The sequence below is a fragment of the Falco naumanni genome, chromosome 14 (genome assembly GCF_017639655.2).
Source record: "Falco naumanni isolate bFalNau1 chromosome 14, bFalNau1.pat, whole genome shotgun sequence".
NCBI classification, from domain to species: Eukaryota; Metazoa; Chordata; class Aves; order Falconiformes; family Falconidae; genus Falco; species Falco naumanni.
The window spans coordinates 14,343,459-14,356,457 of NC_054067.1; the positions used below are offsets into that span (position 1 = coordinate 14,343,459).

The following is a 12,999-nucleotide window of genomic DNA, read 5'->3' on the forward strand; positions in this document are numbered from 1 at the left end:
CCCCAGGGATGCAGATCCTGAGCCCTGGTCCTCCAGGGATGTAGAGCCTGTTGCACACACAGTCCTGCACCATGTGGTCCAAGACGCGGGGACTTCTGTAAATTCAGTAAAAAAGAGCCTTGTAGAATTAATAAATTCGGGAGATGCAGGAAGGTATCAGAGTATAACAACGATGGAGAATTTTTCCTCTGCTTCTCAGCAGAGATCCTGTGGGGTTTCTGTGTTCGTTTTGCAGACCTGATGTAGTGGTATAGTTGTTCATTGTCACTTGTATTATCATTAGGAAAGGGCTCCAGTGAGGGCAGACTCCACACATGACAAGCTGTACAGTGTGCAGGAGCCTGTGGTGTGTGCAGGAGCGGCAAGGAACTTGCTCTCCCTGTATCAGGTCCATGGATACAGCCACAGAGAACTGGGTGCAGAGATAATTAAATTCCTATTTTTGTCTTCGACTCGTCTGACACCTGAGCATTGTTCAGGTGCCTAATGCTCGTTGCAACATAAATTTAAGTAGCGGCAGGCTTTAACCCTGGAGTACACGGAGGCCAAAGATTAGGATATGTCCCCTGTAGACAAATGTTTCGCCTCGCCTCCTCAGGCACTGAAGGCAGCCGGTCTGGGTGATACCTGGTCGAGCACCGAAGTGGAGAAGAGGCTTTGGCCACCTCAGCTCCGAGTGCTCTGTCAAAGGGCTGTGCTGTGGCAAGGATGGTGCAGCTACAGGAGCTGTGAGGGGTGCTAGCCTGCAAGTACGGGCTCTGCAAATCAGGCTGTGCCAGCAGTGAGGCTTTTAGGGTTGAGCCGGACAGGACACACATGGTGTCTGCTTTTGTGAGCTGGAGGAACTTGCCCTTGCATTGCATGCTGAACACAAACCACATTTTTCCCCAGGGTTCTTCTGCACATCGTGTCCAAGTGCCATGAAGAAGGTTTAGACCACTACTTGCGCTCCTTCATAAAGGTCAGTCACGACACACCACTCTGCAAAACTCCCTGCTGGGAGCAGGCACGCTGCTGACACTGTTCCTCTTGCCTCAGTATGTCTTTCGAGCTGAGAAACCCAGTGTCACACAGGCGAAGATGACCCATGAAATCTTGGTCCTTTCCATGGCCACGATCTTGAAGCAGTCAGCAGATTTTCTAGCCATCAATAAGCTACTCAAGGTAAAGTACTGACAGTACTTGGCTGCCAAGGGTGGGGGGGAGGAAAAGGGGGTCTGGCATAAAGCCCAACACTTTCACCCATCTAAACCCACCACAGGAGCAAAGCTACCACGGCAACTCCTTGCATACGCGTCCTTGAAGTTCTCCCCTTACAACAGAGAGGAATTCTTGCAGGGAAACTGGCTGTGTTAAAGCCATGGCAGGACGCAGCAAAGGGCTTTTCATTTTGCCAGTTTTACCCATTTTCTTCAAACCACACGTGAGGGGTGACTCACGGTTGGCAGACTGAGTTTCTGCCTCTCTGGGCCTTTGCAGGGCTTGCACCCCAAACTCTGCCGGCTCCTTGCAGGGTGCATCGGGGTGCAGAGGGGATGGGGCTGTTCCCACCCCAAGACTGGCAGGACTCCTCCAGGTAGCAAAGGCACCCATGCCAAGCCAGCTGTGCAAGCCCAGCCATGCTTTCAAAATGCTGTTTGAACATGAGCCCTCCCTCCCACACTGCTGTTTCCTCACATAACAACTGCCAATGCTGTCAAACATGTTCAGTCCTGCTGAGAAAAATAATAGTATTCTTTGTTCATTCTAGTACTCGTGGTTTTTCTTTGAAGCACTGGCAAAGTCAATGGCAATGTACTTACTGGAAGAAAACAAAATCAAGGTAAAAATAAATTAGTTTGATGCTGCATTATAAAGCCATCACAAACAAACTCTCCTCCAAAAGTTTTTCTGAAAAAAACCTATGTAACTCTTTATTTAAAAAAAAAAATCCTGACAAGTGAACAGCTACCCAGATCTTTCCTTTTATTCGACATTAGTTTTTCCCTTCTTCCCCTTTTCATTCTCAGTTTTAGTTTAAAATTTCCAGATCTCCTTACGGCTTGTGCAGCCTTCTTTTCTGTTATTAGCGACTGTAGTTTCAGCCAGTGCTTGCTTTGTGCCAATGTTTTATTGGGATACAACATAATCACATGCTAAAGGGAACTTGTGCCTGCACTGGATTCTCCCCAGCTTGTAGCACTGAGCGTAGGATGCGCTTTTGGTTTCAGCTGCCCAGAGGCCAGCGGTTCCCCGAGTCCTACCAGCACGCCCTCCACTCCTTGCTGCTCGCCATCATTCCTCACGTGACCATTCGCTATAACGAAATCCCCGAAGAGTCCAGGAATGTCAACTTTAGCTTGGCTAACTTCCTAAAGGTCAGCAGTTTCTTTCCTTCTCCCAGGCTTTTATCAGAAAAGGAAAACAGAAAGAAGCCACAAGCAAACAAACGTGTTTGTACTTTAATCCTCTCTTTGGTTTCTTCAATTACAAAAACTCTGGAGGGGATAACTTTTTTTAGGAAAGAAACTCCGTCTTTCCAAGAGAGAGACTGTGATACTCTGTATGTTGTCTAGTGTCTTCAGTTGTGCCTAGCAACAGTTCAAACCCTGAGAGGAAATGTGTGCGCTCTTATTTTAAATATTTCTGTTGTCCACTGGGGTCTTAAATGAAGTCATCCAAACAATTTCAGAGAAACAGGGTCAAGTATGTTCTGGAAAGTCAGCAGCAGCCCAGAGGATCAAATCTGACTGCTGGCAGGACAGTAGTATGGAGACGATTTAGGATGATGGCTTTTATTTTTAATGATTGGTCACATGTTGCTATTTTTTTTTTCTCCAGCGTTGTTTGACCTTTATGGACAGAGGATTTGTTTTTAACTTGATAAATGATTACATTTCTGGATTCAGCCCAAAAGACCCTAAGGTAAGCAGCATGTTTCTTGACAGGTGGTTTGCACTTTTACATATCCATGTCAGGCAAGGTCTGTCGTGATTATTTTATGTGACTCTTGGAGGCCCTTTTAGACACTGTTCCTGCGGAGTCTCCTGGAGGCAGAGACCTCTTTCTCTGGGCCAAGAGCTAAGCTTTAAAACGGTGTAGAGTCAGAACTAAAGAAGAGATTGGTTAATAGTCTGGATGAAAAAGGTAAAGAAGACCCAAGTGACAGCCACATGCACCGACACTTAGGAGGAACAACACAAAAATTTGCCAGTTATCGCAGAGTTTCATCAAATGCTATTTAGATTCCCCAGTCCTTGTGCAGCACATTGACCTGGAAGCAAATGAGTCAAACCGAAAACAATTTATGTTTATCTTTTTCTTCAGCTGCTGGTTGAATACAAATTTGAATTTCTTCAAACCATTTGCAATCACGAACACTATATTCCTCTGAACTTACCAATGACCTTTTCCAAACCCAAGCTGCAAAGAGTTCAAGGTACGTTTCAAGAGACTGGCTAGAGAGCTATAATTTATTAGTCTTGATGGCTTCTGACCAGATAGAATTTGGTTTGATGTCAAGGAAATTTATGTTCTAGTTAGCCTGATTTACATTAACCTCGGCAAAAGATGCTGTTCTGTCGGGTTTACATCGTTTTGTTCCAGAATGACAGGCAATCAGTCCTTTCAGTATTTCCTATATTTAAGTTTGCACGGGACTAACAATATCTGAAAGAAACTTCCGCTATGTCAGCGCACACACAAGTTGCACAAGTGTAATCCTCTGTTCCCACAAGTGCCAGCATCCCCTGAGAAGCAGGGCGTCTCATCCGTCAGCGCTGTGGAGAATGGAGATACAGGAGAACAGATTGAATTCACTGCTCCACTGCCAGCTCTCTGTGGCCACAAGAAGGTGATTTACGTTACCTTCTGCTTTCATTTTGAGCAAGAGTAGAGCAGTGCACGGTGCGTTCAAGCCTGTACTCAAGCCTGGGCTGAAGGCAGCCAGCGGAGAAGTTGAGCCCATGCCCCATCCTTAGCGCGTACCAAGGGCATAGGTACTGTGGCACCCCTGTGTATCCAAGCTGCTCTCACTGTCACACGGTGTCCCCTTTGGTCCTGCTGCTGCTCACCACAGGGCAAACAGGGTGGCAAGGGGCTGAGCTGAAGCACTATGCAAGCGTGGGTGGCTGCAGCTCTGCTCCGGGTGATGAGCGGGCTGCAGTGCTGAGCCCAGCGCGTGCCTGACCAGCCTGCTAGGGTTGCTGTAGGCATAACCTCATTCCCTCTGGGTCCCAGCTTCTCATCTGTGCTGGATAAATACAGAAAGATTGCCAGGTTTGGGTGCTAGTAGCCTGGCCAGGTTAAGTACCGGAGAGGAGGGTAAGGTTTGGGATTCCCCCACGTGAAAGCCCAGTGGATTTACCATTCTATGATTTATTCTGATGGAGGCAAGGGGATGTTTGGTCGTGCCTCAGGGTGCAGCCATACAAGTCCCAAAGTGGTTCCACACACATCCAAGTGGCAGAAGCAGCAGTAACTGTGAAGTATCCCTTATTTTGGTATATTTCTGACTGCTTAGGGCTTTCATGACCAGCTGCTAACCTCTTACATTTACATCAGTTTGGCTACTTGCCTGGCATAGTTTAACAAAGTGTACTGCTAGAAACGACTGAGAGAAAAGCAGCCACAGTGCTTCCCTGTTGCTTGTTAGTGGCATGATAACATAAGGATGCTCTTCCTTGGTTAACGTTCACCTTTGCATCTGTCTCACTGTGACTGGGACCTACCAGCTGAGGTTCACGCACATCTCTTGACAGTAGAGCAGCCTGTCTTGGGGTAGCAGAAGTGCCTTTGCAGTGGTGCCTGTGCTCTGCCTGCCCTGGTAGGGACATGTTGTGATGCATCTCCATTGCAAACGTGTCTGGTTTTATGGACAGACCTGTGACTACAGGGGACAGCGGGCTCAGAGGTGGGGAGGTAGGATGTGCACATCACCAAGGAGGTATCCTGCTGGTGTGCCTCACCTCTTTATCAGCTTATTTGGATGAGCAGAGAGGACATGCCCAGCTCCCTAGTACTCTGTTTCTGGGAAAAGAAGGAATAGCGCTGGGAAGGTGGCTGAGGGGTGCTCCTGCAGCAGAAGCTGGTGCAGCCAGGCTTGCAGGCAGAGCACATCCCTGTGGCCACATCCTGTTGCATCTTGGAGCAGTTTCTCTGGAATGTCGCGGCTAATAAGGGGCTGGTTGCTGGTCTGTGTCCCTGCTGCAGGGGACATGTGTGTTTCATCAGCCAGAGCAAACCCCTGAGCCTGTCCTCACAGCCAGCAACAAATTGTTATTGCAATCTTGTGATAGCAAAGAACCAAAGAGACTGGCAGAAGCTGGGAGTTAAGCAATAGCCTTATGAATAATACTAAGACATGATGTACTGTCCTGTTTCTCCAAAATTTACATTACTTATTCCTGGTTGTTGTTTTTTTTTTCCCCCTGTCTTTTTATTTGTCACTTTTCTTTTTACATGTGTATTAGATTTTTTTTCATTTGCTGTGGAACGGTTCACTTCAGTAGGTAGGTCCAGCTGGGATCAATGAATCCTCTAGTGTCAAATCAAATATGCTGCTTCCAATCAGTTAGCTTGCATCCAACTAATGAAATAACCATGATGTGTGACACTTAGGCATTTGCTAACATGACTAACAGTGAAAGCCAGATAATGCTCCAGATTGCTTTCTCTTTCCTCTGAATCAGACTTTCACAAACCAGTAAATGCTACTTATGAATCAACAAACTTAAAAATATCTTTTGCAGCCACAGAGCTGTTGGAACCCTTTGGCTGGAATTTTCAAAGCTGTGTGTATGCACCCTGCCTCACCACAGAAAAAAATTCACACCTGTGGGGTTTTCAAAAAAAAAAAAAAAAAGTCTGAGCTGAGCACACAGCATTTGTACCCTTTGGGGAAGAATGCACAGCTTTGGGGTTATTCCTTTGGGAGGCTCAAAGCAACAGTCAAGTGGTGCCTGTTGTGGCTCTGATTAGGTCTGTGGGTTGCCTGACAGAGCTAACGGTGTCAGAGCAAGGTCATTCATAACAACCAGAGTGCACACACACCCTGCACTGAAATCTGTGTCTCTGTCCCTTCTCTGCTGCATTACCCAGGCACCTCAGCAGAAATGATGCCTTACCCTTGTAGCAGCCGCTCCTTCAATCACAGTATATAGCCTGAATCTACATGAGACACAGGGTACAAGTTCAGTTAACCAAGGTGATTAGGTACTGAGCTGCCTTTCTCCTGGCAGTCAGTGCAGTTTTTAAGGGGTGTGTTCGGTATCTGCTGGTGGGAAGGTAAAGGAGTCTCGCAGTTTCTGGCAAGCAGCTGCCTGGAACCCTGCCCTGGCTCCCCAGACCTTGAAGTGGGGCTGGAAAGCCTGGCTGGATGCAGTAGTGGTCACTTGGCACCATGTCCTTGTTTGCATCCCCCATCCCAGCAGGAGTATTTGCCTTTTCTCTGCTCTCTGACCTAGTGAGAAGGAATGCGGTTTTCAGAGGATGTGGAACAAGCTGCAGAGAAGGCACTGCTAGGGCTGGGCAACTGCGATAAATGCCCCATCTCCACTGCCCGTTACCACCCTCCCAGCTGCCTGGTGGAGGCTGGCACCTCCGCTGCCTGGCTGGTTTGGGGATTTGCAGGATAACCCCTAGTCAGGAGCAAAACAGGCCCCAGGCAGTGAGTCATGCTGTCTTTTCCCACTGCATCCATCTCTGACTTTACTAATTACTCTGTGGAGCGGTAAGCTTTGTAAAGCATTGCACTGCAGAAATACTTCTTTTAGCTGCTGCTGTACAGTGAGGGCTGAAATTAATGATTAGCCTGAACTGGAAGATGCCAAGTGCTTTGATATGACTTACCTCAGCGTTGCACAAAACTGTGGTCGGTTCAGGCCTTATTGAAAGATCAGTGCACTGTAGGACAGAGAGCGATGAACCATACTTGCGTGCCGTTGTGGCTTACATGACCATTGTCTTGCTCTGAACAGATCCTTGGAACAGTTCCCTTAACTATTGCCTTGCTATTTCTTTCAGATGTAAATCTTGAATACAGTTTAACTGACGAGTATTGCAGGCATCATTTCCTGGTGGGGATGCTTCTCAGAGAAGCCTCTGTTGCCTTGCAGGACAACTACGATATCAGATACACAGCCATCTCAGTCTTAAAAAATCTGTTGATAAAGCATGCCTTCGACAACAGATACCAGCACAAGGTCAGGCATATTTTGTTGGCTTTTAAATATAATGCTCTTGAATTTTGTGAAAAAACTCATGTTAGAATTTTAAATTTTGGATGGTACACCAAGTGTATTCTCATTGCTATTTAGGGAGCTGTTGTAAGTAACCAATAGTTCTGGCATAATAGTAATAGCTCAGAGAAGTGATCTAGGAACACAAACAGTGCAGTCAGATAACTGCAGTGCTCTTATTCATGCTATTTTAGATAATAAAGCCCTCAGCCATTAAGGAACTTGAGAGTGTCATTAGCCAAGAGGCAGTTCAACAAAATCAAGCAACGCCAATGTTCTTCTGGTCTTGGGCTTAAATTAATATCCTGCATTAACATACTGTAATTAGGAAGCCTGACTGATCTCTGTTGCAAGTCAGCCGCATGTTTTAATAATTAGTGAATCAGAGGAGAGGATGTGTGGATTCTCATGAGATGCTGGATTTCCGCTGGGTGGTAGCTTTCAGTTTTCTCTGGTCACACTGGGAGATGGCCTTGTTTTCTTTCTTGATGCTGCTCCCTGCTGACCCATATGTCCTTGAAAGTGCCCAGCTACCTCTGCAGACACTACCTGTCCTTGCTCTAGGCTGAAAACATGCCTCTGTTTACAGTTTAGCTCCTCAAATTGCTCCTAGCGTGCTGCATTGCTAAGTTTTATCTGAGAATGTGGGCAGCCTCCTGGAAGTAACTCAAATGTGCCCGGGGCTGCTGCACCGTGCACGGACCCAGAGCCAGCTCCTCTCCCTTCTCGCCTGTTTGGAAGGGCTGAGCGGGAGGTGGGCTTGCTTTTCTCTGCAGTGAGGATCTGTGGTGACTTGCACAGCCTGGAAACAAAACCGTGGCCCCTGGTAGTTGGCAAGGCTTGATATTTCAGGAGAGGTTTGTGAGCTCCCTGCCAAGACTGGGTCAGAGGCAGCCTGTTTCTGCTCTTCTGGGTGTCTGAAAACCCTCACACTAATTCAGGAGCCGTTTGCCCCCTTGGCAGGCAGCGCTTTCCCTGCCTCCTCAAAAAACACCACCTGTCTTAAAATTGTCCCACTGGATTTTTGTGCATGTGCTGTGCTCCAGGCTGCAGTGACCAGGAGACTGCCTGGAGCCGGGGCAGGATGCTCAGCTGGTGTGCTGAGACACCAAAGCAAAAAATCATGCCACAGGCAGGACAGGCTGAGCATGCTGTTGCAGTGAAAAACCCCAGCTCCATCAGTGGCTGAGAGAGGGTCTTCTCAACCCATTTATCTTTTGTCCTACTGAATTAGAAGAAAAAAATGGATTCTTATATTGGTCAATATGTGCCATTCAGTTTGCAAGCCTGAAATTTCTTTTTTTTTTAGCCTTTTCTGCAAAGTCCAAGATAATCCATTTTTAACAATTACAAATAACGTTTTTAACAAATGCATTTTAACAATTTAACAATTTTTAGCAAAAAAAAAAATTGATGTAATAGAGCCTTGCATTTAGAGAACGTTGACCAGATCGTTTTTTATCTGTATCACTTAATCCAAATTTATCTGTTCCTACAAACTGTTTTAACTAGAAGCATTTTCTATGGAGAGTATCTGAGTGGAAGCAATAGTTAGTACTAGATGAGGAGCAAATGTTTTTGTTTCATTACTCCTGGGTGTTGCACTCAAAAATCAAGCTATGCAAGTGAATTGCCAGTTAAAGAGTTTGGAAATCCGGGATTTAGTTTGTCACACATCCTGTATGGTGGGGAATATTATTCAGCCCCCAAAATCCCTAAGTGCCCCAAGCTTGCTGCTAGAAGGGTAATACATACCTGGCAGTTCTGGAAGAGGAGGTGAGAAGACAAACCAACCCGTATCCTCAGACACCATCTACAGTGTGTAAACATATATATATATATATAGAGAGAGAGAGACAGATGTGTATGTGTTTTGGCTCTTGTTGGAAGCCTGGGCTCTTACCTACATTTTTTTCCCTGTCTTTTTTCAGAACCAGCAGGCAAAAATAGCCCAGCTCTACCTGCCGCTGTTTGGGCTGCTCCTGGAGAACCTCCAGCGAGTAGCCAGCCGTGAGGCGCTCTACTCCTGTGCAGCTGCCTCCAGCCCTGTGAGTAAAGCCCAGCGATGCTTCTTTGCCCTCCTCCTCAGTCCTGCTGTTCCCTCAGACCCCCTGTGTGACTGCCATGTTAAAGTATGTGTAGTGCCCTGAGGTGAGGGGCGTCCCTCCAAGTGCAATGAGTTGCAGCAGGACTCAACCTCGGACTCCAGCGGCTGTTGTGGGGAGTTGCCCGTCAGCCTGAGGGTTGTGTGTGGTTCCCAGATGGGTTTAGCCTTGCAGACTAGACTTTCCTCCTTGTTCGGGGCAAAACAACAACAACAAAAAAGACTTTTGAGAAAAACAATTAAAATTTGTAACTCACATGGTGAAAAACAAAAGGGAAAAAACCTGCTGTGACTGACTTCAATATGTTCTGCTATTCTTTGTACTCCTCCCCAAGTCATTTGTTTCCTTGTTATAGAAGTAAGGAAATAGATTGCGGGTGTTTCTTTTAATCTGAGTTTTAAAAGCTGATCTAATTTGCCTTTTTTATTTCACAATTCTCTTCTGCAAGAGATTAGGTGTTAACTTCTATTGGTCACAAGAACCTTATAATGCTTTACAGGCATCCAGGGATGAATTCATGTACAGTTTTGCATCCCCCTCGAACAGATCCAGCCTGATTGCAGACAAAGATCCAGGTAAATCAATCTTTCTAAACTTTAACTTTCCCATTTATTTTGAATGTAACTATTACCAACCCCAAAACCTGAAATATAGCCATCTGCCAATAGACCTCTTAGAGTCTCTGTGATTTTCCCTGAATGTGTTGTCACGCCAACTGGCCTTTCTAGATTAATCAGCTTTCAACAGCAAGCCCCGTCTGTGCTGTCCAAATCACATCCTCCAGCCACTGTTTGATGCTCTGAGTGCGGGTGCAAAGGGGTTGATTGTGGGGTTTGGGTTTTTTTCAGCCTGCGGAGCAGCACTTCCAAATGGCCATGCAATGAAGCGAGAGGACTCAAAGGGATCCCTGAACTCGGAGGGAGCAACCAGTTCCCCAGATCAGAGTGCACATGTAACGTATCTGGGGTTGGAAAGAACGGTGCTCGCTGTACCAGTCTGTGGGCTGTGTTAAATAAGGGGGAGGGAAAAGGTATTCTCCATGGTAACACTCTCAAAAGCCAGCTTATAAATGTCTCTGTTTGGAAACAGTTTCATGTTTAACAGAGGAGGTCAGACTCATTGGTCTGGTATGTTTTCCCTCCTCAAACATCTCTGAGCCAAAAATATTCCTGTTGGCAAATTACTTCTCAAAGATGAAAGTCAAAATCCATGGGGAAAATCTCTGCTCCCATGGATAGGGCATTTACTCATACTCAGATATGCTTCCACTGGGGATGGGTCTGGGTCTGGCCAGTGCCCGGTGCATGGTGCTGGGAACTCTTGTCCACACACAGCTAGGAGGCAAAGCACCCCAAGATAGGAGATTGCCAGTGACCAGAGAAGATGAGGTGTTTGTAGGAAAATCAGCATAGCCCCAAACTCGCACAAGTGACCATGATCACACGACAAAGAGCTCTGGCCACACTATTCAGACAGGGTGTACTCTCCTTGTTGGCAGATTGCACACATGGAAATCAGATATTTGTGCAAACCAGCTCCTGGTTTTCCTCAAGGCACTTTCCAGACGTCTTGGGTTGCTGTGAACGTTGATGCATCTTTAAAAAGTTTGGCCCTTATCACAAGCAAGGCAAAGATTATCTGGGCTCCTGCTGGCTGTGTCCTGACATGCTTAGGAGAGGTGGGGCCTTTCAAGCTCTCCCACATGAATCATGAAGCTACAAGACCAAGTATAGCCAAACACTTGACTATCAAATTGTTCATATTCAGTGAAGCTCCGAGTATACGCTTCAGCCCTTCTGGTGGGGTTTGCAGAAAGTATTATTGCTTGCAGCTCAGCATTTCCCCACAGCTAGACGTCCTCTTCTGTGTCCTCAAACATGCTTTTCAGAGTTGCTGAGAACAGCTTTTCCGTTAGGGAATGCAATGTCCACAAAACCATGTAAAAGCAATGCCACGTGGAGGAGCACAGCTTTAGTGCTGCTCTACAGAGGTGGACCTGTTCCCCGAGTTGTGTGCCGACTTGAAGAGTTTGGTGTGGTCAGCAGCGAAGTTCTGGCGATAGCACTGTATCTCCAACTCCAAACTGAATGTTTAATTCTGTTTTATTATGACTCACATCCACAGCCTGTCCCCGAATAAACAACAAATAAAATCTGAGGATCGCTATCCAAACATGTGAGGCACAGCTTTAGGAGAAGCGTCCTGCTTAGAGTTTAATTGCATCCATTTGTTGGAGGGTATGGCGAGGGTGAGCACAGAGAATGCAAAAAAGAAACCCAACGGTAAAGCTTTAGAAGTTGTTCCTGCCACAGAATGCCCAAACCTTTCCCGCACAGATTGACTCACCAGCAGGATTTCACTCATCTTTGCCTAAATCACTAAGCAGGAGGAAAAAAAAGGAGGCACATCCAAAAATCGGGGAGGGGGGAGTTTCTTGAGCTGAAATTTCCTGGTTTATCAAGTAACTGACACGTTGTCTTGAAGTGTATGTGTGTCTTTAACGAAAAGTTGAATTCTTGCCTTAAACTGTGGCAGCGAATGAACTACTTTGTTTGACAAGAACTGACATTAAAAATGTCCAGGAGCTTAGACGCTGCAGGGAGCAGGGGAAGTGAAAGCAGGGCTGCCGTGTGTTTTGCTGAATAAGTCATCGTTCTCTGCGCAGACATTTTTTTTCTGGGCAGAGGCACGTCCAGCCATGTGTCCAGGATTCCCAGACCACTCATCACTGCTTGGGCAGTAACCCCAAAGGATGAAATGTCTCACAGGACGGTGCTGGGGAGGTGCACATGGTGGGGGACAGGAGGAATGCTGGCACGGCTGGTGCGTGCCGGGGTTGATGTGCCCATGCTGCTGCACGGCACTTCGCTGGGCACAGCCCAGGCACCCAGGCCACTGGCCTCCACGTCACCTCCGTGTCCCGTTAGATCCGCAGAAGCTCCACGAGGAGCAGTGTGTCACACTGCAGTCGGCTGGACCAGTTTGAGATCCGGACGCTCCTGATGTGCTACCTCTACATTGTGAAGATGATCTCTGAAGGTTGGTGGCTTTTGCTCCCTGGGGGACAGCCAGAAAGACAAGAGACCATCACTGGCAGTTTTTCTCTGTAAGGTCCTCCTTCCACTTTTTTAAAATCTCAGTGCACTGTTGTGTGTTTCTTTCAGATACTCTTTTAGCTTACTGGAACAAATTCTCCCCCCAAGAGCTGATCAACGTCCTTGTGCTTCTGGAGTGAGTATCATGAGGCTGCGATTCAAGCACTGCACCTTTGGGTGGGCAACGCTGGCCAAGATGAAGACATGAATGTGGTGTGGTGTGCCTCGCCGGGTGCACGCAGTCCTCTGCAGCACTAGAGCTGCCCGGCCAGGTTGTAATGAGATGCTTTTCCTTCCTCTTGAGGAGAAAGAGGTGTATATCGAGGGAGCGGGTGAAGTGAAGGAGCACTGCCCTGTGCTCAGTCCGTAGGCTAGCAGGGCTCACGGCACAGCCTCCTGCCGTAACCGGCACAACCTCCGCTTTGCAGCAGGTTTGGTGGAACGGATGGGTTAGGAGACAGGGATATTCTTTAGGGTTTGGAAGCGGGAGGTGTGAGGTCAAGTGACTTGTAAATACAGACCCAAACCTTCATGCACAGCAGAGTGTGTCTGCAGACAAGGACAGAATAGATGTGAAATGTT

General features: G+C 47.0%; 1 protein-coding gene across 4 annotated transcripts in view; it reads left to right on the plus strand.

Annotated features, from left to right (window-relative positions):
• The window catches only part of DOCK11 (dedicator of cytokinesis 11), an 82,062-nt gene that overhangs the window by 45,563 nt on the left and 23,500 nt on the right, over positions 1-12,999 (plus strand). For 3 of the 4 annotated variants that reach the window (XR_005830890.1, XM_040614113.1, XM_040614114.1), the window contains exons 25-37: positions 892-961; positions 1,039-1,164; positions 1,751-1,822; positions 2,211-2,357; positions 2,821-2,904; positions 3,307-3,418; positions 5,451-5,489; positions 7,003-7,181; positions 9,149-9,265; positions 9,822-9,897; positions 10,171-10,274; positions 12,250-12,361; positions 12,487-12,553. Coding sequence is in view for 3 of the 4 variants with exons in the window: in XM_040614113.1 (XP_040470047.1) it covers positions 892-961; positions 1,039-1,164; positions 1,751-1,822; positions 2,211-2,357; positions 2,821-2,904; positions 3,307-3,418; positions 5,451-5,489; positions 7,003-7,181; positions 9,149-9,265; positions 9,822-9,897; positions 10,171-10,274; positions 12,250-12,361; positions 12,487-12,553 (1,305 nt within the window). In the remaining variant the exon portion in view is untranslated. The remainder of the gene's footprint in view (positions 1-891; positions 962-1,038; positions 1,165-1,750; positions 1,823-2,210; positions 2,358-2,820; positions 2,905-3,306; positions 3,419-5,450; positions 5,490-7,002; positions 7,182-9,148; positions 9,266-9,821; positions 9,898-10,170; positions 10,275-12,249; positions 12,362-12,486; positions 12,554-12,999) is intronic. The other variant, XM_040614115.1, reaches the window with a different exon arrangement.